Source organism: Amia ocellicauda, chromosome 14, assembly GCF_036373705.1.
Source record: "Amia ocellicauda isolate fAmiCal2 chromosome 14, fAmiCal2.hap1, whole genome shotgun sequence".
Classification (NCBI taxonomy): domain Eukaryota; kingdom Metazoa; phylum Chordata; class Actinopteri; order Amiiformes; family Amiidae; genus Amia; species Amia ocellicauda.
In genome coordinates, this window is record NC_089863.1 from 12,253,662 (window position 1) to 12,280,145 (window position 26,484).

General features: G+C 38.4%; 2 protein-coding genes across 2 annotated transcripts; both read right to left on the bottom strand.

Annotated features, from left to right (window-relative positions):
* Positions 1-5,899: 5,899 nt before the first annotated feature.
* LOC136768148 (E3 ubiquitin-protein ligase TRIM21) lies at positions 5,900-8,871 on the bottom strand. The gene is made up of 4 exons (XM_066722201.1): positions 8,856-8,871; positions 7,458-7,784; positions 7,139-7,168; positions 5,900-6,824 (listed from the first exon to the last, which is right to left on the bottom strand). The coding sequence occupies exons 1-4, from the start codon at positions 8,869-8,871 to the stop codon at positions 6,364-6,366; spliced, it is 834 nt and encodes a 277-aa protein (XP_066578298.1). The 3' UTR covers positions 5,900-6,363.
* An 11,782-nt stretch (positions 8,872-20,653) lies between these two features.
* On the bottom strand, positions 20,654-25,395 carry LOC136768723 (butyrophilin subfamily 1 member A1). Its single transcript, XM_066723062.1, has 11 exons — positions 25,260-25,395; positions 24,696-24,784; positions 23,763-24,107; positions 23,537-23,587; positions 23,137-23,232; positions 22,944-23,054; positions 22,502-22,630; positions 22,316-22,345; positions 22,165-22,200; positions 21,898-21,921; positions 20,654-21,441 (listed from the first exon to the last, which is right to left on the bottom strand). Exons 1-11 carry the CDS (start codon positions 25,271-25,273, stop codon positions 20,936-20,938), a joined length of 1,431 nt encoding a protein of 476 aa, XP_066579159.1. The 5' UTR covers positions 25,274-25,395; the 3' UTR covers positions 20,654-20,935.
* Positions 25,396-26,484: the final 1,089 nt, after the last annotated feature.

Genomic DNA, 26,484 nt, shown 5'->3' on the forward strand with positions numbered 1-26,484 from the left:
CCTTAAAAAGGGTGTTATGCTGGCCAGGGAATAATTGACTGATTGACCAACCATACATGAGGCTGCAATTTGCTGCATTCTCATGCTGGCCAATCAGTCAATTAAGTCTCCCAACTCCAGCTGTCTGTGAACAGCACAGTCTCTTAAAGTGGCAGGGCACACTTTGCTGAAACACAATCTTCATATTGTAAATATCTAGGCCAGTGGTTCCCAATCCTGGTCCCGGGGACTCAGTGTCCTGATAGTTCTTTGTTCTCTCATTTCCTTAATTTAACTAATAATTAACCTAATCAGAGTTTATTCAAAATTGTAAACTATTGGAGATGTCAGGTTAAATATAAAAGTATACAAGGCACGCAGATTCTCCAACGTTTTGTAATTTTTAACATTTTAAAAATCAAGTAAAACAAATTTCAGTTTCAGTTAATTAATTCAAGGTGCAGTTGGATCAGAAACCTGCAGGATATTGGCTCCCCAGGAGCAGGATTTGGAAACACTGATCTAGGCCTATATTTTCTACTTTGTGCAAATTGCAGATGCCATAGTAAATGTATGTGGACAATTTATCCACAATAGAAAATCAGGCCATTAGTGTTCACAATGGTTAGACATTTTTATCTGGGATTTATACTTTTTCTGCAAACCACAGGGGACCTGTGATAGAAGTGAGTTGCAAGCTAATAATCTGGCATACAAACATAACAGGTCCTTTTTTGGACGTGAACATTATAATTTAAGAATACTAGTGAAGACAGTAATTGATTTATCCTTGATTACTGCAAATGTATGAATATATGGACACCCCACACCCCCTGGTCGAGCTTTGCAATCTCCTGCTGCTCTCTCCCACTCGTATTGAGCTCCAGCACCTCATCATTTACAATTAAGCTCTGCTGCTGGATATTAACAAGTGTTATACACCGATCAGCCATAACATTATGACCACCTGCTTAATATTGTGTAGGTCCCCCTTTTGCCAGCAAAACAGCCCTGACCCGTCGAGGCATGGACTCCACTAGACCTCTGAAGGTGTGCTGTGGTATCTGGCACCAAGACGTTAGCAGCAGATCCTGTAAGTCCTGTAAGTTGCGAGGTGGGGCCTCCATGGAACTGCCTTGTTTGTCCAGCACATCCCACAGATGCTGGATTGGATTGAGATCTGGGGAATTTGGAGGCCAAGTCAACACCTTGAACTTGTTGTTGTGTTCCTCAAACCATTCCTGAACCATTTTTGCTTTGTGGTAGGGCGCATTATCCTGCTGAAAGAGGCCAATGCCATCAGGGAATACCGTTTCCATGAAAGGGTGTTCATGGTCTGCAACAATGCTGAGGTAGGTGGTACGTGTCAAAGTAACATCCACATGGCAGGACCCAAGGTTTCCCAGCAGAACATTGCCCAATGCATCACACTGCCTCCACTGGCTTGCCTTCTTCCCATAGTGCATCCTGGTGCCATGTGTTCTCCAGGTAAGCGACACACACGCACCCGACCATCCATGTGATGTAAAAGAAAACGTGATTGATCAGACCAGGCCACCTTCTTCCATTGCTCCAAGGTCCAGTTCTGATGCTCACGTGCCCATTGTAGATGCTTTCGGCAGTGGACAGGGGTCAGCATGGGCACCCTGACTGGTCTGCGGCTACGCAGCCCCATACGCAACAAACTGCGATGCACTGTGTGTTCTGACACCTTTCTATCAGAACCAGCATTAACTGTTTCAGCAATTTGAGCTACAGTAGCTTGTCTTTTGGATCGGACCACACGGGCCAGCCTTTGCTCCCCACGTGCATCAATATGAGTCTTGGCCGCCCATGACCCTGTCGCCGGTTCACCGCTTTTCCTTCCTTGGACCACTTTTGATAGGTACTGACCACTGCAGACCGGGAACACCCCACAAGAGCTGGAGTTTTGGAGATGCTCTGACCCAGTCGTCTAGCCATCACAATGTGGCCCTTGTCAAAGTCGCTCAGATCCTTACGCTTGCCCATTTTTCCTGCTTCTAACACATCAACTTTGAGGACAAAATGTTCACTTGCTGCCTAATATATTCCACCCACTGACAGGTGCCATGATAATGAGATTATCAGTGTTATTCACTTCACCTGTCAGTGCTCATAATGTTATGGCTGATCAGTGTATACTACTGTAATGAGGGGGGATATTTTGAAAAAAAAAAACATTTGTATAAGAATTATAGCAAAACATATGACCTTTGATATAATATACTGTATAATATGTAATGTTCATATTTATATAAGAATAGTTCATATCGATTATTATTTAGCTAAGTAAGATTGACCATGTGATCTAACAAATTGAATTATCTGCATAACTATTAATTTTGAATACATATAAGAACTACAAGTAGAAGAAAATATTCAGTAGATCAGAATTATACTCATAGGTTATGGACAAAAGTTAAATTAATAAAATGAACATTACAATAATTTCAAACCAACATAATATCTTTGAGGTTATGCAATTCATTTTAATAGCTTTGTTAATTAAAACTAAGAGATGTGCATTTTCTGTGGTAAAAGAACAACAACTATGAAACTTCAGAGCATGGAACATATGTTAAAGTGTCTGAAGAAAACATGTAATTAATACTTCTGCAGATGAACTTATTTCTATGTAAGTTCAAGCTTGTTGCCAATATGTAACTAGACATAATGCACACATCTATCCTAAGCATGTAAAGAATAGGCAATGTGAATAATCCAGAGCTCATATCATAGCACTAGATTTGCACATTTTACAAAGGTTAAACATTCAAGCCCATACAGACTTGTATCAGCTTTTATAAATGTTTTGGATGGGTTTGTGTTAAGGTACAATGCTTCAGTTGAAGCAACCCTTCGGGTCCCAGTGAATCAGGCACCCCAGTTTGCGCTTCCAGTAACAGATGAGGCTTTTCAGCAGGAGACAAGCCCGGGAAGTAAAGTCACTGACACAATGTCTGTTCGTTTATCTTCGCTTATTGAACATTTCACACAGCCTTTTATACATCTACAAGCAATATTTCAAAGGAGGTTCGGGGGCCGTCCCGAACCTGGATGATATTTTCTTGGCATATGTCCCGGGGCAGTTCCGAGACAAGGGAAGCAATAATTGATAAGGTATTCTTTCTAATTGGGGAAACAATATTTAATCCAGACATGGAAGCACTGGTACCAAGGACACAGCACACACTATACTGATAAGAACATGTTATATAGTTTTGGTTTGTTAACTAAAGAATGTCCACTGCAGTAGAAATTATCTCTATCTGTCACACAGATAAGTCTGAGCAGAGAAATCCTAATAAAAACAAGGAAACCCTTATAAGAGCAAGTTTTAACTAGTATCTTACTGGAAAGCAATTTTACCCCAACAGTTTGAATTTATGCATTAGAAGTATTTGTTTCCCTTCTATAAAATACAGTGAGATGTGAGCACTATTATTGGAATATTTCCTTGGTTCACAAGGATCAAATATGTCTCAAAACAACTGTAAATAATAATAATAATTTTAAAAGAATTAGACCAATAGGAAGGTATAAAAAAACATAGGGCAATTAAAATGTCAATTCATAGTTTTTAACTTTGTACTGCATTTCTAGTTCTACCTGTTTTCTAGTTCTACAGCGATCTTAGGTCACATGATTATCTGGAAACAGATACAAATAAAATACTGATGGGTCAAAAGAAAACTCCTCCATAGACAGCATGTCAATCCAATAGGATCAAACTCAATGTGTTTTTATGCTAAAATAAGTTAAACAATTTATTTCTTCAAATCTCAAGGCCTATTGTCCATAGGTCTGAGGATTGCCCAGTAGCAAACCAACACCAGTGAAGTAAAGAGAATGACCTGCAGTAGTGTAAGTACAAGAAAACCAAGCTGGTCAAACTTCAAATGAGATCAAGTTTAAATTTGAAATTATGTTGAAGCACTAAAGCCAAAAATGGGAAGCATCAGAGTGTTGGAATTGGAAGTGAATCACTTATATTAAGTTTTCCATGAGTTAATGTTTTGGAAAATGCCAGTGTAACAGGGCTCATATGTAATCAGTACAGTATAGCGGTTATGCAGGTGTATCAGAGGTAAAGCAGGGATGTGGATTCAATTGCGGACAAGACTATAGTCTTAGTAGTGGTCACAAGCAGGAGGTCAATCGATCAGATGAACAGACTGGACAAGGGAAATCCGAAAGGCAGGTCATGAGAGAATAGCTAAAGGTCACAAAACAGGTAGTCAGACCAAAACTAGGGCTTGATAGTGCAGCTAAGAGGCAGACAATACTTAGCAATAATAGCAAGTAGCTAAAGGAACAAAGGGTTATATATACTGTGGGGAGTTAACTAGGGCAATGAGGAACAGGTGGAGATGGTTAAGTGATTGAGACAGGAGTGAATGATGATGAGCGGAGATCTGGACATGGCTTCGGAAGGGTAAGGGAGACATCTAGTGGCAGAAATTAGAAGTGCTTATGAGGGGAATGTCACAATAGCTCTCACACTCTCACGAATGGTTGCTGAAATCAAGCCTGAACCAAACTAGGACCGACTGCTCTGGGCTCCACTGCAAAATAATCAGATAATCAGGCAACTAATATTCTCCAAATCTCTGAGCTATCCTGTGCATTGTAAAAAGGTTACACTTGTCTTCCTGTAATTCAGATATACCCCACTCTGCTGGGGATGCTCAAGGTAAGGGGGGTCTCAGGGTTAGTCAGAGCATTCATCTTACCATACTCACAGCTGAGGACACAGAAGCCCTGCTCAGGGCTCAGGGTTAGCTGCCGTTTTTTGCAGGTTAACTTGGTGACCCAGCTCCAAGAATGCCTTGCTCCCAGCCTGCACCTCACTATACCACCTCTTGACACAGTCAAATGGGGGCTGACTGTGTTCATGTCCAGGGTCTCTGTCACTGAGGAGGATAAAGACACCATCCACTTTTTGTAACACAGAATAGGAAAATGACCAGAAAGTTTGTTTAATAAATTCATTTATTGTACAATTATTTGTGAATTAGTCACAGCAAGTCTGACACACACACACACACAATACCGGTACTACAGAAAGTAGTTAAACAACAGTAGCATTATATATATCAATCACTGCATTATAAATTAAAAACATATTTAATTTAACACAGTTTATTGATCATTAAGACTGCAAATATACAAATATGATGCATTTTTAAATATAGAATCACCACCTTTGTACAATGTTAGTGTATTCATAGTGTTAGATACTTGTTCTTTAAATTGCATAAGAATAAATCTGAATACAGATACTTACCTGAAAATTGGTGTTACCGCCCTTGGGCAGAGTTGTACACTGATATTTTTAGAATTGGTGTGAATTCAACAGACTTTGGTCACCTGGTTTATGATTCGTTATCAGTCTCAGTAAGAAGAAAACTATAAGGATCTCAGCAAAACACCAGAAAAGTTCCTTTCAGTGAAATTACCATAGAATAACTCTAATCTCTTACTGAACTCTATAGCAATTAGTAACCTATTTATGTAATATTTATATTATAAATTATATACTATTAGTACAGTCACATTAAATCATTTAATTATGAAATATATCATTTTATTGAGTTTGGAAATATACATAAAGCCAGCTGACAGCAGACAAAGAAATGGAAATGTATAATTTTGTATTCAACTGTATTGTAACAGATGAAAGCACCATCGATTCCTCAGGTGATAGGAATGGCTGGAGTATTCTGGCTTCTGGCTTTTGCACAGTTTCACCCAGTTCATGCTAGTGTATAATAACATACAGTGGTTTCCAGATTGATTCATATCCTTGATGAAATGTCTCAGAAGAAAGGCAAGTGTGCAATATTTTTTTTTTTTTAGAAATATGTAAAATATGAATAAACAACACTAGACACAGCAGCAAAATACAAATAAGGGGACTTTTTTTTAATAAAGGCGTTAAAAAAAGCATTGTAAACACTTACTGTAACCAGGCCTTCTGCAGACTTGTAACTGATACTAAATGCAATATACACTTTTCCCACAAGCATCCAAAGGAATGGGCCATGTCTATACTCCTGTCATCATTATCATCACAACAACAACATTCACATCTTCTGAACCCAGATTGTGTGTTTTTCTTGTAGCCCTGGTTTATATGGGGTAATCTAGTGCTAGATTCTTGTTCCAAAGTTCTAGACTTGCACCTTTGCCAGAGGTTAAAAATCCAAGCCCATAACAACTAGTATCAGCCTTTCTTTGTGGATCATTTATGGATGAGGTTCCTCTTTCCCTTTACTTAAATACTGGCTGAGAGACTTGGGCTAAATAATCAGAGGGTCCTGTTCATTGTTCCCAGGGGAGAAGAATGGACGGACTGTCTTGTCAATCTTCTCCTTTGAAACTGTAGATGAGTGAGACAGCCTCAGCATTGTAGAAGGAGACCTGCATCTTCTCATAGTCCAGATAGACCCCCACTCTGCTGGGAATGGTATTAGAGTCCAGGGTGGTCTCTGGGTCAGTCAGAGCCTTCAACCTCCGCCCATCCCAAAGACTGAGGACCCAGAAGCCAGTTTCAGGGCTCAAGGTTAGCTGCCCCTTCCTGCAGACTGATGCCCTGGCGACCCCCAACTCCCAGGACCTCTTGCTCCCCACCTTCACCTCCCAGTAGCACCCTCTGCTGGTCACTGTCTTGTTCCCCAGCACACCCAGTACACAGGGGTATTCATCAAACCGCTCTGGGGTGTCTGGGAGCTTTTGCTTTTCTTCTGTCCACCTCACTGCTCTGCCATTTTGGGAAACTATCAGGTAAGGGTTGATTGATTTCATATCCAGGGTCACTGTTACTGTGGGAAATGATTTGAGAAGTACAATGGTTTACTGGTTTACCTGATACAAGCACTCTCAACCTCTCTTGATTTAGTCTTTTTGTCCATGTTCACCTTATACTATTATTTAATAAGAAAAGCAAAAATACTATTTTGTAGGTTGATCCTTCCTTATTATTTAATTAGAATGGTTAATAATATGGGATGGGGTTAAATGTCCATTGGTTGTTAAGTATTAAGGTGGGTGTTGGCTTACAAAATAACAATAATAATAATAATTATTATTATTATTATTATATATAATTAATTTTAATTAATAAAGCATACATTACCTCGTGACTGGCATCTCTTCAAGAAATAACCTGGATGAAATAAAGCAAAAATGTTATATTGTAAAAACTATTATACTTATAAATTCTTCCTTCTTTACAGACACTTTCTATGCAAGATCTAGGTTTCTTTACTGTTTATAACGTATCTGAAGCGAGGATAAACATCTTCTTTTAATATGAAAAAGACATAAAAGACATGTGTTTAGAGTCAAGAAATAGCAAATGAAACACCAGTAATAAATACATTTTTTTTTTATAAAGAAAAATAGCAAAAACATTATGGGACAATGTAAGTGTCTTAAAAGATGGAAATAGTCACTTTTAATCTCTAACTTCACATGAGATTCCAAGATGGTCTTCCTTTTAGAGTTGATCTGACATGTGTAGACGCCAGTGTCTGAGAGCCTGGTGTTGCTGAGCTGCAGGGAGACGTTGCCTCTCTCCAGTTCCTGATGAAACAGCTTCACCCTGCCCTGGTGGTCTGGTCCTTCTGTGTCCTTCCCATTGTTGTACTGGCAGACAAGGTCATTGTGGGTCTGTCTGAACCACCTCACCTCCAGGGCAGCTACACTCCTTTCAGGATGAGTTTTACAGGGAAGGACAACATCATCACCCTCAGGGACTTCCAAAAAGCCTGACAGGACCACTAATAATAAATATAAATTAATTAAATCTTTAGTTGCAAGGTTTTTTTTTTTTTTAATTTATACTCTTGAGTCGCTGCTGCGGTGTTGCCTGTTTGATCTTCTCTGTTTTGACTGACCTGTAGCGCTATTCGCTATGAGAAAAGCGCGGTATAAATACAATTGACTATTGGCAAAGTAGTATTATATTTTTTTTTTGTAGTTGAGGAGTTAAAGAAACGCACACTAGTGCAAGAAACTGTAAGGTTGTGTACTTGTGCGGTTTTAACGGATCCAATGGGCAATGTCCTTGACTGACAACTTTTCTGATTACGGATTAATCAATTGGATTAATGAATTGAATGTTTAATGAATAAACTTGCCAGCAATACAGCACAGTATAGTTGTGTGAAAGGTTTATGATTGTATTGAGTCATTATAGCGGTAGATGTTCAATCGAGCCGGTTCGTGTCGATAGGAAACTGCTGAGTCACCGCAGCGCTGCTTAGTAATCGATCAGACACTCGGATCAGCGGAGCCGGATCACGACCTGCTTCTACAGCGCCTTTACATGATCCGGATCCACTGAGCCCGGACCCGATCCGGTGTTACGGAGGTTTGTTTCTCTCAGTGCTTGTTATTGTGTGGAACCAAGTCACACAATTCCTGGTTGTTATCCAATAGTATAGAGCTGGGGTTAGTCAGTCAGTCAGTCAGTGAGTTGATTGACAGCTGTTCGCTTTTCCTCATTCTATACATAAGCAGCTAAAACGTGCATCGTTTGTCGTGCGGACATTGTCAACCTCGCCTCCGTCAGCGGCGGCCACAGAGCTGCGACTCACATCTGAGGCTGAGCAGCAGTTTGCGTGTATAATGCTTGAAAGTGTCTATCTATCTATATGACTACAATAATCTTTAACAAATTAAAATGTAAGTGGTCTGAAACCATTTTAATACAAATATATACATTTATTTAACCATGTACTAAATATAAGCAACTATAAGTGTTACTAATTCACAGATTTAGTCCATGTCTGTACCTTGACTATACCTTGACCAAGAAATTTGGACTCTGACACAAAATAATTGACTACCTCTGCTGTAGAACATTCCTACATTATGCATATTGCACTAAGGTGTCTGTAATATCATTTTTCCGTGCAATACTTTTTTAATACTGTATTAATGATTCCTCCTGATTTTGGGGGTAAAACATCACAATGCAGGTATAAATACATATAAGACATAATTTTATAACACATACGACATAGGACACAAAGAAAAAAAATGATTTAAATTGAAGAAAATGTATACACAGCTTAGTACATATTGTTCTCATCATTATTAATATTGTGTTCTGTTCATTGTGGACCTAAATTGATTATTGATGTACATCTGTATCTTATTTGTTTAATCATGTCACTATTTTCTTATTTTATAATAAACATATATTTGTATGAAGGACTATGTCAATCCTTTACTTTCTGCTTTTTTGTGCTGCTTAAATGGAAGTAACCTACCAATTTCAATATGTAGATTATGTATATTATAAATAAACCAGTATTATAACAGTGGTATAAGGTGCTGCAAGAGTTATAACAATCACATTACATTGGTATGAAGGATTTTGTGCAATTCAAATAAAGTGACATATTATAGGTCGTATCACTTTCCTATTACCCTTTTTTCAGTGTTATTTGCTTGAATACAGAATAATAACACACTCAACACTAATTCAAGTAAACAGCGTTACAAAATAAAAAGGCTAGTTTGCCATAGTAAAATGTACAGGTAGGCCTTTTCAATGTAAATGTAAAACAAATATAAACAGAAAACATATATATAGATTTACATGTTGTTGTATTTATTAGATATACATTCAGTTTTGAGTGTAAGTGTTTCCTCATATTAAAAACAAACAAAAAAGCTTCTGTAGGTCATTGCACTTTTAATGAAACATAACAAATGTTTGATCAATGTTTTTCTTTTTTTTCTTTTAAAGTTAAATAAGTTAAACATTCAGAATTTGAGCCCAAGTAACTTCTTTGTGAGGTTCCCTCAATGGCGCCATACCTCCAACTTAAAGGTTTGCCATGCCCTTGTAAATAGTTTAATAAAATGAAAGGATGCTGATCTGATAAGATACGGCCAAAATATTGCAAAGGACAAATTGTTTTAATTGATCATTACATTTGATTAGTAAGTACTTTACTAGATTGTATTAGGACTTTAAACTAGAGTTTCCATTTTATCTGGTATAAATATCAGAAGAAATAATAATTGCTGAATAAAGTCCTTTTATTTATTGACCCCCACACATACAACCCACAGTGATCAAGTTCTCTGAAAATGAGACCGGCTTGATGTGCAAGTTACCACAATACTTGACTAATATGAATTTAGATTAGCGGTCAGGTTGATCTGCTTGAATTGACCTTGAGGCTGTTTCGTTCAAATAGGATATATGTTTATTAATTAAATGTAAATGAACAACATGTAATGGTAAAGGTAGGAGGGAGAAAAGCAGGGTGAATAAGATTAAAAGAGAGAGAGAGAAAGAGAGAGAGATCTATCTATTACTCAAGTTTGACTTGAGGCACAAAGCATGTAAAATAAAATTAAAATAAATTTTAACTCTACCCGTTCCTACACTTAGAGCCCATACACAACTAGGTTTTATATAGCTGTGATTTACCTAATTCTTGAATATTACACAAAGCTTACTACCTGTCTGGTTTATTAAGGTTCATTTAGGCAGAGTGCAATAGCGGGGAGGTCTTCTTAAACGGCGTCGACTTGAGGATTTGGTTGCCATGCTTCCAGGTTGTTGGTAGAGAAGTTCTGGTCCAGATTCCTTCCTGGGTTTCCACTTTGGTGTCTTCCAATCTTCCTGGGTTCTTCTCCAAATTGCTAGTTTCCATCCATGGGTTTTATATGTTTTAGACAAAAAGATTCTAATCTCTGTCCCTCCAATTTCTGATTGGTTGGTTCGGGTGTCATAAATTCAGATGTCCTGTTGTTGGGCTATAACTCCCCCTTTTGCTAAAGTGTGTATTGGAAAGTTACAGCCTTCATGAGTTTTAGATTTTGTCCCTAAATAGTTTTTTAAGGATAACTTCCTGAGTATAAGTATGGTGGGTTTAGTATTCACATTTCTGAGGTCCTTAAGTTTAATTTGATTTGAATTTGAATTTGAGTTTAATTTAATTTAATATGATTTTAAACAAGGTGGCATGTTTTGACATTGTAAAGGTTTATCTTTTAGTTTCCATCTGCTGTAGTTGTATAACTGTTTTGGATTGTGGATCTTTAGAATCCACCTTTTGGACCTCAGATATATATGTACTAGGGAGGGTTTCAATCTTAGTAAATTGTAATTGGTCAATTTAAAAATAATGTCCATTTGTGTTCATTTTAGGGCTGTCGCAGTGTCCACATTCTTTTGGTCACTAGGGCTCCTCTTTTCCTCTTAAGAGGGAGCACCTCTGTTACATTGTGGCAGTGATGGTGATTTGGGTTTTTGACTGGAGTTGGTCTGAGTGCCATGGTCCCTTGTCCTGCATGATATTAATTTAGAGGGGGGGAACCTGTATTAAACTGGTCATTTTTGGTGTTTTGCTACTAAATATGAAATCAACCATTCTTTGTTTCCAAGGTTTTAGTTGGTATGCTTGAGGATGGGACAGGGTGGTCTCTGGCTCATTCAGAGCCTTCAACCTCAACCTGTCCCAAAGACTGAGGACCCAGAAGCCAGTTTTAGGGCTCAAAGTTAGCTGCCCCTTCCTGCTGACTGTCTGGTGACCCTCAACTCCCACCTTCACCTCCCAGTAGCTGGTCTCTGTCTTGTTCCCAAGTACACTGGGGTATTCATCAAACTGCTCTGGGATGTCTGGGAGCTTTTGCTTTTCTTCTGTCCACCTCACTGCTCTGCCTTCTGATTTCATATCCCGGGTCATTGTTACTGAGGGAAATTATTTGAGAAGTACAATGGTTTAATGGTTTAATCACGCTCAACCTCTCTTGATTTAGTCTTCTTGTTCATGTTCACCTCATACTATTATTTACTAAGAAAAGCATTGTCATGTTCCAGTTTGTCTTTAAAGACAAAAATACAATTGTGTAAGTTGATCCTTATTTATTATTTAATTAGAATGGTTCATAATATGGGATGGGGTTAAATGTGCATTAGTTGGTAAGTATTAAGGTGGGTGTTGGCTTATATAATAATAATAATAATAATAATAATAATAATAATAATAATAATAATAATAATAATAATAATAATAATAATCATCATCATCATCATCATCATCATCATAATGAATAGATATAAAGTCATTGCAGTTTTTAAAATTAATAAAATTTTCTAACCTCAACATCCAAAGTACAGTGATAATGTTTAGTCAGTTGAATTCACTGAAGGACAACAACAATATTCTTAGTTAGATTTAGTTATAATACCTCTTTTTTGATTCCTGCAGATACAGTACAAAACCACTGTTATGGTCACTCCCACTGTCACTGCAACTGCCACTCCCACTAACAATGCCACTGCCAATAAGGACTCTTCTGACATCTGACCTAGATGACAGAGCAAACACAGGGATGAGTCCAGTGGTCTACTCTAGAACAGTCCGGTAAAAACCACACAGAGAATATTTATAATATTATGGCTTGCTGTGGAGGTGAGAAGAGCATTTACATATATACAGCTGTGGAAAAATCAAGAGACCACTTAACATTGATTTCTGAACTTGAAGTGGTCTCTTAATTTTTCCAGAGCTGTATGTAAAAACATGTAAAAATGTTACAAATGCCGCCAATGCAGCTCTGTAGGATTAAAAATTAGGAGTAAAATTGGGAAATAAATACATAAATACAATATCCGACTGTTTTACTTGGCTCTGAATGGTCAGCTGAGAATACCTTGAAGGTTCTTATGGCATTTGTAACATTTTTACATGTTTTTACATTTAGCTCTGGAAAACTTAAGAGACCACTCCAAGTTCAGAAAGCGGTCTCTTAATTTTTCCAGAGATGTATGTAAAAACATGTAAGGGTTGTGGGGGGATGCCAGAGCCGATCCCAGCAAGCAAAGGGCACAAGGCAGGAACACACCCATGATGGGACAACAGTCCATCGCTGGGCACACACACGCTAATTTAGCATGGCTAATTAACCTAACCTGCATGTCTTTAGACAGGGGGAGGAAACCAGAGCACCCATAGGAAACCCACACTGACAGGGGGAGAACATGCAATCTCCACACAGACAGACAACCTGAGCTGAGACTCAAACCCAGGCCCCCTGCAGCTGTGAGGCAACAGCACTAACCACTGTGCCACCATGCCTCCCAGAACTAAACTCATTACATACACATTTCATTTGGGTAGTTTATGGAAAGATTAACATGAGAATGTGCTCTATACATTAAATATTAATTTGACTTTAAATACAGTGAAAGCTTTGACCTGTGTCAGGTGCACCATGTTATACAATTATTTGACCCCTACTGGATGATAAGAGAAAGAGAGCTAATGACCAGTGAAGATATGTCTGACATTGACCTTCATCGACCTTGAATGACAAGGTAAGGATGCCATGAGTATTTCAAGTAGGCTGGGCATTTAATAGGCATGAGACGAAGCAGTGCTTGATAAGGCTGAACTGGCACTGCAACACTTAAAGCTAAGGAGAGGAGAAAGCATACCTGCCAGTTTGGTCTCAGAAGGTGCAGGGGGATACCTCAACAGCTCAACGAATACAAAAATCAAACCCCTGTCAAATAACATACAGTGATTTTTTAGAATAACACATTTAATGAATAAATTGCTGTTATTAAGTAGCAGTATTAGGCATATCTTAGTGCTTAACCTATCATCAGGCTTGACATTTGAAATTACTCATATGGTTTCACTCAGTTAATTAAAACATTAATTAAACAATACATTTACACACAGGTTTATTTCAGCACAGTTTGCATTGACATTACATGGAAATCGAATAGCATCTCAGACAAGTTAAATTGATATCTTGTTCATGTCACTTACCAAAATTCCATGTTTATCACAGACAGATAACTGATCCCGCCACAAGTTGAAATCCAGTGCGTTTGTAAGAGAGACAATCATGTCACTGCAAATCAAACAGATAACCAATGCACTGTGAACCATAAACTAGCAATAGTTAACTGAGAAAACATGAAACTTAAAACTACAGATATACATCTATCAACAACAGTATTTGTGTACACTTATATAAACCCAGCTACGTCTGAACTAAAATGTTAGACATATTAAATACAAATCAGGCTATGCTTATAAAATTAATAAATATATCTCCCTTTTGTCACCTGGTCCACACCTGCTGCTCCAGAAAATAACTCTGTAACTCTGAACCGTTTTTTAACAACAGAAGAAACACAAAGATAGACAAACAAGCAAACTAACAAATAATAAACAATTTAAATAAAACAAAACAAAACAACAATTGGAAATACTGCATCCCAAATTAAAAAAGAAAAATATACCTTGACACATCCTCTCTGAAACGGAGACGGACAGAAACACTTTCACTTTCTCATATTAGTGATGTTGAAAGGAGACATTATAATGATCCTCATATCAGTGGATTAATCAGTAACTACTGAGAATGAATGCAGAGCTGAGTTTGTATTTTCAGTAGTTGTAGTATATGAAAAAGTCTTAGAGTCCCTATATTTGGTCTCATATTGATATGACTTTTCATTAGGGAACTGTCTTGTTGTTTTGTATTGCTACAGCTCCCTTGAGATTCTATTAGTTCTGGTAACTCTTGAGGGGGTCTTTAAACAAGTCTGATAAAACCTCACTCTTGCAAGGTCAAAAAATCACTCCCTATGGTTGCTTATTAATCCAAAGATAGTGTGATAGTTCTTTTAGACCTAATCAACATGTCACAGTAAAAGTTTTTCTTCATTTTGATCAAAAACTCAGAAGAGGTATGGGTTTTATTCAGTTAGATGTTCTGTATTGTATCCTTCTGTTTTTCCCTAAAATTGAAAGTTACTTGTGTTGTGTTTGAGGTTGATTCTGCTGCTGTTCAGAAAGGAATTTCACAAAATGAAAAAAAATAGATGTAAATGGATAGAAAAAATTGTTACGTTAATATCAACACAACAATAATAGTAGTTAACATTCCTGTGGTACATAAAAGGAAAAATATAATTAATAAATACATTATTGCACTGCAATCACAACTACTACTAATATTAATAATGGGATTTATGGTTCCAGAAAGGGAAAAGAAGTTTAGTCCATGTTATTAATTCAGGATCAGAATCACTTATTTTCTCTTTGACCCATGGCTATGAGTGACAGAAGAATGGAGGGAGATCACTGTCAAAAATATGAATATGCATAAAAATAATTTGTACTTGATTACATATTGGTAAGTTACAAATTGGATATTTGTGAGTTACCACTCGCATATATTTGAGAGTTGGACAGAGCGTTAAATAACTGTCAAAAATACATCACAGAGTTTACAGGCCAAGATTGTGGATTGTGAAACAATCGATGAGGATTTAACATAAGGAAACCTTGCAAACATTTTGTAAAGTTTTTTTATTTTTATTATGGAATATTGTAAAAAAAAAAAAAAAATGAATGTGCTTTCTTCTCTCTTAATATGTCAGTGCCAATCTTGTCAAAATGCTATATATTTATTGTAAAAACTATGCATGTGCAGTCTCACAAACCAAACATTTTGTCATGTCTTTTGACAAGTTAATAACTAATTTGTCTTCCTCAATGGTAGGGTTTTTATTGGCACAGTTTCGGATTTTAATTAAACGTCTTGATGTCCCAACAATTCTCTCAAAGTCATTTACATCCCGCTTTCCCTTGTTTAGACTCACTTAAAACTCTTAAAATCTTGAAATAGAAATAGTTTTATGTGATCGATCATGAAGAAGCAAACATTTTAATTATATTGGTAAACCCTCATTACTGGTAACTACATGTAATATGGTAATGCTACTATAGACAGTTTTCTGGATGACAACGTAAACACAAGGCACTGAGAGCACATGCACCCAGAGACGTGCAACTGCCTGTGAAACCAATATGATTTTGAGAAATGACAGGCACATGTTTCTAGATTTACCCTGTGGAAATAAATCACTACCCTGAAAACATTGCGGTTAATACAACTAACTGACCCATTGACAACGGTGTCAGGACAAGTTTATTTGTGATGGCTAGAGGACTGGGTCAGAGCATCTCCAAAACTGCAGCTCTTGTGGGGTGTTCCCGGTCTGCAGTGGTCAGTACCTATCAAAAGTGGTCCAAGGAAGGAAAAGTGGAGAAACAGCGACAGGGTCATGGGCAGCCAAGGCTCATTGATGCACGTGGGGAGCGAAGGCTGGCCCGTGTGGTTCCGATCCAACAGACGAGCTACTGTAGCTCAAATTGCGGAAAAAGTGAATGCTGGTTCTGATAGAAAGGTGTCAGAACACACAGTGCATCGCAGTTTGTTGCGTTTGGGGCTGCGTAGCTCCAGACCAGTCAGGGTGCCCATGCTGACCCCTGTCCACTGCCAAAAGCTCCTACAATGGGCACGTGAGCATCAGAACTGGTCTGATGAATCACGGGTTCAAGGTGTTGACTTGGCCTCCAAATTCCCCAGATCTCAATCCAATCGAGCATCTGTGGGATGTGCTGGACTAACAAGTCCGATCCATGGAGGCCCCACCTCGCAACTTACAGGACTTAAAGGATCTGCTGCTAACGTCTTGGTGCCAGATACCACAGCACACCTTCAGAGGTCTAGTGGAGTCCATGCCTCGACGGGTCAGGGCTCTTTGGCGGCAAAAGGGGGACCTACACAATATTAGGCAGGTGGTCATAATGTTATGGCTGATCGGTGTATATATATATATATATATATAATTATGCCATTTGTCATTTCTGTAAACATGTTCCTCAAAAAAGGAAGGTAGCTAGATGTAACTGCAGCAGATATCTGGAAATTAACTTTTCAATTTCAATTTAGAAAATCTGGTCAGTCTATCAAGTGGAAAGCTTGCACACATTTTGTTGAAACTTTAAGTAAAAAAATATATGGAATAAATAAATTAATAGATAAAAAAACTAGCCTACACAAACAATGTAATTTTTAATTGCATGCAGAACAATTATTACATCTACTGTGAAATACAATAAAGGTATTTTGCAGTCGACATGGTGTTTATACATTCACTTTCAGACCAAAATTAACTTCCAATCATTAGAAAAATATTTGAAATCTGTTTTCCTAGTCTTATTGCACCTAAAAATTAGGTTCCAAAAATGTTTTGGATTTTTGCCCAAATCTTGTATTGTGTTTTTTGAGACTAAACAGCAGGGAAATCAGAAAAAGTCAGGCATATGTGTGGTTTTCTTAGTCACATATTGAAAACACATCTTAGAACTTTCCTAAAACTAAAACATAATACAACGAAATACTCAAAGATACTGTCATAGGTCCTCGCTATATAATTTTATTTGCAGTGAGCAGCCATGAAACAATTTCTACGAGGCACAAAACGCAGGTGCACTTTACATTTATCACAGAAGACACGGGTTTTGCCAGTGCAGAATGGCTGCTTGCACCTTCTAGCTTCTTTCTTGTTATCAACGTTTGGCATGTGGTCAACCATGTCCTTCTGAACATCAGGCAGTGACCTTCTCTCAGTGGTTCCTTGTTTCAGTAAAACTCATAGATTTGGTTAAATTTCATTTATTTGGACCAAACGTCCACTGTAATGGACAATGATTTCTAAAACAATCCTGTGTAAAAACTTATTTTGGAACTTAACATATAACACTGGATCTAACAAATATAATTTTTACACAGCATGTTCAATCAACCAAATGAAGATATAAATGTCTAGATATACTTTTTTTATTATTATCTTTATTTCTAGGCAGACGCCCTCAATAATAATCCAATGTAATTATAGTTGTCTTTACACACAAAGTTCACAATGACAAAGTCACCAGCAGACAGATTCTAGTCACCATCATTCTCACTCAGGTCATCTTCTGAACTATCATAGTCAGTGGTGTTGTTAAGCGATATGTTTATGTCACTTTCTTCTGAGCTACTGTAGACAACAGTTTTCTTAATGGGAGCCTTTTTCTTCTCTTTTTCAGTCTTTTTATTTTCTCTGTCATTGTGTGCCTTCTCCAGCTCCAGTTTTCTGGTGTATCAGTCAAGATTTTAGTTTTTACTTTCTTCCTTTTCATTCTAGGTTTAGTTGCTGTGGCTTTAGGGAAAGGCAGTATGTCTCCTGGGGACACATACCCCAAATGCGCAGGAGAACCAGTAGCATCACTTATGGATGAGTGTTCAGGATTCATGATTCTGTTTAATTGGTCAGGCAGAGTAGCAGGTGGCTCCTCTGGGTCTGGAACTGCTGATGAGCAATCAGGACTCATGACATGGGTTGATGGTACAGGCAGGTCAGCACTGGTGGACGGCTCTTCGGGGTTTGGCCTGTCTGTGACCATGAATGGGGCATAATCTTCCCCATGACTCTTCAAAAATGTGTGGTCACATGACCAATTTTGTCTATGGTTGCCTAGAAACAAGGGGTGGCTCAACTACTCTACAGGCTTAAATCACCCCACTCTCCCCAACTCTCCACGCATATTAATATTTTTGACAGTGATCTCCCTTCATAGATAAGGACCTGATTGTGTTCTCATTCACATGTGCATTATGGGAATGTTTAACAGGACATGGGCTGGACTGCTCTTGATATTATCCCAGCTACCAGTATATAAAGCAGTCTAGAGCTCAGGGGAGTTTTAACAAATGCAATTCAGTAAGAACAGTTAGAAGTATAGACATTGGCTATTAGGTAAAATTGAGGGGAAAAGCGAAGAGACCAGCCAGCACAGGGAGGGTTGTCCTCATCCCTCATTCACAAACAACACTGGTCTTGAGGAAATTAAAAAAATAAAACACTCACTAAAATTACAATGAACAAGGAGTTAATGTGTATTTGACTGTATTGCATTGTCATAGAAACTAGAGAGCATAATTCATTTTCACATTCTTTAATTTGTGCTTAGAGGCATTCATCTATCTCGTGTTCAGATATGATATGAGGTGGTTCAGGAATGAGTTCAGTAACCCTGTCTACCTGTACAAAGATGAGAAGAAGACAAAGGGCTCAGGGTATCAGGGCAGAGTGAGGCTGTACCACCAGGATCTGGGGAAGGGCAACGTGTCCCTGCTACTGAGAAAGGTCCAGGAGTCAGATTCAGGTTTCTACGTGTCAGATGAGCAGTACTGACAAGGGAGACACTTTAGTTTACAGTATTAAAAGTTGTGCGTGCGTGCGTGCGTGCGTGCGTGCGTGTGTGTGCGTGTGTGTGCATGTGTGTGTGTGTAAGGAAGCAGTTCTATCTATCATGCAGTCATACAGTGAGGATGTACGTCTCTCTAATTGTACTACCTTCTGTATTGGGGCTGCTGTGCATCATGGTGCCTGGGATTTACATTAGGAACCAAAAAAAAGGCATGAAATTGTTGTTTGTTTGGTGTTGTTTTGCCGTGAGGGCGGGATTTACAGGGAGGTGTGGATCATGGGTCTCCATTGGTCAAGTAGGTTTGAGTGACGGTTCTTCCTAACCCAATCAGTGAGCAGGGTGGGCTATCCTCAAAATCCTCATAGTTGCAATAACCAAATGCCTAATATAGTGAAATATTTTTTGTTAGTTTTGTTTTTTTATCAATCTGGAATGATTGCAATGTAATCATTGTTTCATGGATGGAATCTAGCAGTTTGATCTATCAATTGTAATTTAATCAGCCTGTTGTGACAGGTGTCAATGATTTGGCATCTGCTTCAATCTATTTGAAATTATACTCAATCATTTACAATATATTTTAGAAATTACCCAGAATAATTCACAGTTATATCAGATAATAGAAACAGGTTATAAAGACATCTAATAATTGAGCAATACCTACACTTACTTCACATTTTTAAGTGACAGACGGAACATGCTCTGATGAAGATTGCTTTCATGTTGGAGACGCTCCCAACAGCAGTGATTTGTATGCCAGTGATGTGCAGGACCGAGTGTGCAAAGTGATCACCCAAGCACTCCACTAGGAGACACAGACACATAACCTAATATACAAAGGCCGGAAAATGTATGTGGGAAATGGAGACAGTACTTATACCTTGGATATTGTCAGCAGTATGGCCAGCTTTTCAAGAGGTTTGTCTCATTTAATAGCTGTCAATCTCAACCTCATTTAATTTATTCTGCTGATAGATGTCAGTCTATTGTTGACTTTTAAGTGTGGTCTAAAGACAATTTAAAAGTTGTAAAAAATACATTATACCCACCGGTGTACCAATTACTAGGTGTATATTGTTGCATGAGTTGAATGAAATGCTTTTAATAGTGGTTTTTGACATGTTTCAGTCTCTCTGTGTTTCTTTTAAGACTTGAATTTATTCAATTATCATTTCAGTTGCGGGAAAAAGTTTGTGAACCCTTTACAATTACCTGCATACCTGCATAAGTGGCTCCTGAAATATAGTCTGATCTAAGTCATAACAATATGTGTTTCTTTTAGACTTTAATTTATTAAATTATCATTTATACTAATCATAATAATTTTTCATTGTTCTAACAAGCCAAAGCACAAGTTTTTGCTCTCTTAACCTCCCAGCCCATTGTTAGATGTACCTGCCATGCTGATGCAGTCAGTGCTCTCGCCACAGCTGTGCCTCACCCTGTTTAACCTCCCTGAACTTTTTTTCAGATCACCTGTCGGCTCACTCGAACTTGAACAAGATGACTTGCATTTTGTGAATCTTTTTCTTATCAAAACAATATAACAACTGTTAGCAATAGACATTTTATTTAAAATTGAATGCAACTAATACACTATCCCTAGGTCAGTTTAGGGAGTTAAAGTTTGTGGAGTTAAAAAGCATAAGATGCACAAAACAAATAGCTAACCAACTGTGCACACAGAATCCACATGACTGGAGATCTCAAGGAAGTTACTTGTTTAAAGAGTAACCACAACCATTTACAAGTTACGTTGTACTCAACTTTTGCTCAGTTGTTGAGGTTATGGGTGCAAAACTGTCTTCTGATGAATTTCCTTTGATATCATTGATTCAATTATCAGAGTCTTGATCATTATTCCCAGGGCAGAGGAATGGATGTACTGTTTTGCTTATCCTCTCTTGAAAGGTGTAGATATGTGAGGCATCCTCAGCATTGTAGAAGGAGACCTGCATCCTCTTGTAGTCCAGATAGACCCCCACTCTTCTGGGAATGGTCTTTGGGTGAAGAAGAGTCTGAGGGTCAGTCAGGGCCTTCAACCTCCTCCCAGCCCATAGACTGAGGACCCAAAAGCCAGTTTCAGGGCTCAAGACTAGCTTCACCTTCCTACAGAGTTTATCCTGGGCTACACCCAACTCCCAGAATTTCTTCCTCCCCACCTTCACCTCCCAGTAAAACGCTGTCCTGTCATCTCCTACATTGTCCAGAACACAGGGGTATTCAAAAAACTGCTCCAGGGTGTCTGGGATTCCTTGGCGTAGCTCGATCCACCTCACTCTGCCATCTTGTGATACAGTCAGATGGGGGTTGATTGTACAGTTGTCCAAGGTCACATTCACTTGTAAGAAAGAAAGAGAGGAACTCCATGAGATGAGACATTTACCATGATTTACGATCAGTTTTCACAATGTGCATTTAAAGCAACAATAAACTCATATATTGGCTGAGAGAAATGCTGATCTGGCTGATCCACATGCTTCTCTCATCTACAAAGTAGCAGTGTACCAGATACTGCATACTGGAGTTGTATAAAACTTCAAATGTGCAAATTCCAAAAATGCATCTGACACATTATTGCTCCTAAAATGTACTTTGAGAATTCTCAGGCCTTCATTTCAAAACCTCCTTGTTACTACCTTTAATAAAACAAAAGCTAACATTCTGTCTACTATTTAGTCGTCCAGAAATAAAGTGACTCAAAGTCTAAACCCTGAAACTGAGCTATTATGAGAGTTGTCATTAATTGCACAGCTCTTGCTAATGCTGAATACTTTCAGCCAAGCACAGTCCTTACCTTGCAAGAGGCATTCCAGGACACCTTGAGAAAACAAAGCAAAGACATCAACCATGTAAACTGAAATAGGTTTGCAAAATCAGAACATGCATGCAAATAGTCCACACTATGCAGGAGCATTAAAGTATATTGATCTATACACAAAAGTGATACTTGGGAATTGGATTTCAGCAGCATATCATTTCATATCAGTGGGGTTTGCATTTACTTTATGATGAATTATGATGAATTAGGCTTATGATTAACAATATACAGTTCAGCACTTACCACTCGTTTGGCATTCTTTCTCCTCCATACCTAAAACTGAACACAGAAACCAACACTGATGCAAGGGGTACAAGATAGCGATTCTACTCTACATTTAATATTTCAATTTAGCAGGAAACCAGTGAGCCACAATACACAGTTCAGCACTTACCACTTGTTTGACATTCTTTCTCCTCATTACCTAAAAGTGAACACAGAGGAACAAAAATAATCAAAGGGTACAAGACGGCAGCTCTACTGTTCACTTGCTACTTCAGTCCTACTGGTCCACTCAGCCACAGGAGTCTCATCCACAGGCCTACTCTGATTCTCCAGGATGGAAGGCTGTGAGACTCACCTGGTTTCCTCCAATTTCTTATGAACTGGTACAAAGACGTGGAAGTGATGGACACTGAAATCGTCCAGATGACTGACATGAACTCCTGTAGAATCAGCTTGGTCTCTATATCACTCACGGCTGTCCTTCCTGGAAGAATAACGTACAATCAGATATACCAAACGGTCCTGTAGTCTGTAGGTTGTGAGTTATTAAGCTTATACTCCAGAAAAACTTTACAGCTATCTTCTTTTCTTGTTAAATAAAATTACTAATGGGAATTGACATATTACTTAAAGATTGATTGTAAGTTACTTTGTTTCTTTCTTGATATTATTCTACTATTTGTACACTGTGGGCTGTTGTAACTTTGGAAAACATTCTTGGAATGGTTTTAATCCTAAAGGCTTCTTGCAGATTACAGGCCTAATTTCTCTACTGAGATTCAATAGGTCTCACTTACCTGAAGACATCCATGCTCTGAAGACCAAGTTCACAAACTCTTCCTTGCAAATTAAGAATATCCAATATCCAACGGAAAAACTCAGAAATAAAACAATCATTCGGGCCATTCCTAGAAGAAATAAGAAAAGCTAAAAGGCACAGAATGGGTCTCCTAGACAGTCCTTGAGGAGACGTCATTGACTTTGACTTACCTTTCATAAGAAAAAAAGCAGCCAGTGCGACCCCTATTATTACCCCAGTAATTAGGAAGATCCAGTTTGAGGTGTCCGCTCCCTCAGCCATCTGAACTGGGTAATACAGTAGAGATACAGGGGTGTTTCAGTGCTGAGGTACTTGGCATTTTAAGTTGTATTTCTGTCAAGCAAAAGCAAGGCCCCACCCATCAGCAGATTCCATCCATTAAACCATCTGCACTGGAAAAGTTCACCATACAAAACTGGGAGCTTTTAGTTGCTCAGATCACCAATTATTCAGTCCATAATTTCAATGTAAAGGCACACGATTTCTTATACCATCCCACCAAAATATGAAATAACAAAATTACACAAGCATGTGTCTCAATGATGTAAGTATATCCCACAATGCACTTGCCTGGAATTTGAACTCGGCTGGCAGGATCTTTGAGATGTTTGGGCGATGATTCTGGAAAAGGAAGACACTACTCTCAGATAAGTCTTCATTTTTTTTTTCCTTCACAGATATTATGATCCAAACACTTACCACAGCGCAGGAGTCTGTCATACATTACACCTTCCACACTCCATTACAGGCCACAGTGAAACTTAACCCAATATAAGGATAATCATCCTGTACTTACTTCTAACCACTAACTGCAGCTGGAGCTCTATGCTGTACTGTGGTTCTGGGGTGACCTGACATGTGTAGAGGCCCGTGTCTGAGATCCTGGCATCTCTGAGCAGCAGGGAGACGTTGCCTCTCAGCAGCTCCTGGTGGAACAGCCTCACCCGGCCCTTGTAGCCCAGCCCTTCGGTCTCCCTGCCACCTCTGTAGTGACAGGCCAGGTCAGTGAAGGTCTCTCTGAACCACCACACCTCCATGGCTGCGGCGCTGACTGTGGGCGAGAGCTGGCAGGGCAGGACAGCCTCACTGCCTTCGTGGACAATAAGAGAGTCCGACTGGGCCATGAGTTCCAGGCTGTGTCCTGTTGGCCAAGGGAGAGTGGGATTTAAGTTTGTTTATGTGCTGAAATTTGAAATCAGAAATCTAGGGTTTTATTTCATTACTTTTGCCACCATTCATTTTAACAAGGTGTGACCACAATTTTGCAAATTCAAAATAATGTATAGCCCTTCTTCAGGTAGCAAGAAAGCTGAGTTGTTTAGTTTTAGAGGAGGCTTATAATTATATAGGGTTTTATGTGTAATTGAAAAGGAATTTGACCCCTGAGTGGTTGGGATATGTATTTTATAAGGATGGCTAGGGGTCAGTATAGGGCAATGCTGCCTAATGAAATGGAAATAGATAAGGAAGATATACATAGGTAAGTTATCAAGTCTGAATTTTTGTGTTTGTTGTTGTTATTCACACTAAATGTGACAATACTGTCCTTAACTGATACAACTGGTGCTTCAACTGGTGTGCATTTGTATTGATCTGCATGCAGAGAAAGGTGCGATATCATGGTGTGTGAAATGTAAATCCGTGTTTGCATTAGAAAATGATTAAAATAAAGCTAAACTTATAATCAGGGCAGACTGGAAGTGCAGGCAGGGGGTGGGAGGGGCTTTACCTGGCACTGTGGTCTCATAAGGAACCTTCCAGGGCTGCCACCATACAAACAGACCAGTAGAAACCGTGATCAATGCCACCACAGCATGCCTGCAAGAAAATAAAAACAAAAACAACACCGTCATGCTTGGTCACAGATCACTTTAGCTGTAGTAGCTTAAGGACAACAAAGCAAAAGGTGAAATCTTACACTAAGACTACATAAATATTCATATAATAAATATTGAAATACTTAATATGTGACTGTAGGAAAAACTGTTTCCTGTTACTTCTTCCTGTTTCCTGTTATTGCTTCCTGTTACTTAAGTGAGATGTTTTCTGCGATGAATGTTGAATTTATCCCATTTATATTTTTATTAGCACAATGTACAGGGAAAATATTTTAGTAGTAGAAATAAGTCATTAAATTCAAATTGAAATCAACAAGGTCACATTAGTTTGCCTATAGATTAAACAGTACATACACACTTACATATGTAATGATTCGACTACATATACAGTTTCTTTGCTTGAGACCTTAATATGTCTCTGGTAAGTTAACATTTATATTTTTTAAAATACATACCTCACCGGCTCCATATTTAAATCTGTACATCAGTTCCTATTAAGCACAAGCAGTACTGGAAAGCAAATGAAAGCACCACAGTAAACAATTCAAATCATCCAATAGATAGTTAGTGACTTATCTTGATATAATGCACTTTTATTTAAGATTACTCAATAACCGTACACTTGACATTTGAAGTCATCAGGCTGTAGAAACTATTAGAAATAGAACAGAAAGGAGGGTGTGGAACATACGTGGTTTAAAGTTTAACTAAAGTGGAGACACAAAACACTTTCACTTTCATAAGATAGTGAAGTTCAAAGGAGTGATTGTTATTTGCCTCATAAAGGTTAATGTATAACTACAAGAGTAAACATTGAGCGACATAATAACATAATATGGGGCGAAAAAACAAAGGCAGATGTTGAATTCATTTCCCAGAAGAGAGGCGTTTCTGATAATGCCGTTTGGAAGGTCATTAATGATTGTTTAAATGTGGCACTTAAGTCTAAGACAGTTGGGAAAAGCTGGAAAAGTGGGAGGGAGGCTTTTAAAGAGTAGGATTGTTGCTTTTGCTTCACAATGCTGCCCTCCAGTGGTGCAGTGGGGTACCTGCAAGAATTAGCTATTTCTCCTTCATGCATTTATACACATTAGCACTGCATCACCCTTGTTTGGATGGATGTACAGACTGTACGATACACAAAATGTATTGCAGCTGGTGTCGGTCCCAGGACAGGAACTGGATTAAGGTTGATCCAGCCAGTGATGTTATGTGCGATTGTATATATTCAAACCAGATCGACCCTTTGAACACAGCCATGGGTCCCACAGAGCAGGATTATAACCATTCTACCTGTATTACTATTATTACATTACTCATTTTATGTACTAGCTGGACCTCGCAATCCACAATAGGCCGAGGAATGTGCCACAGATGTGCCACAGATGCAGATGTTTGGAATTGGGTTAAATGAGCATTTTCAATGAGATACTTACCCACTGATGATTTAAAGATAACTGTAAATCAGAGGTTCTCCAGAGCCAAGGATGACTAGCACAGGTATAGAGAACTGAGGGACAGATTACATTGAAGGTTTGATCCACCAGCCAATCTGAATTTCAAATGTCTAACTTGATGTCAGCTTGCGCTTTGCCAGTGGCTGCTAATGTCCACCCAACAGAGATGCCAACGTGAATAGAAGAGGGTTCATAATGTGTAACTGGGAGTTTTGTTCTTTAT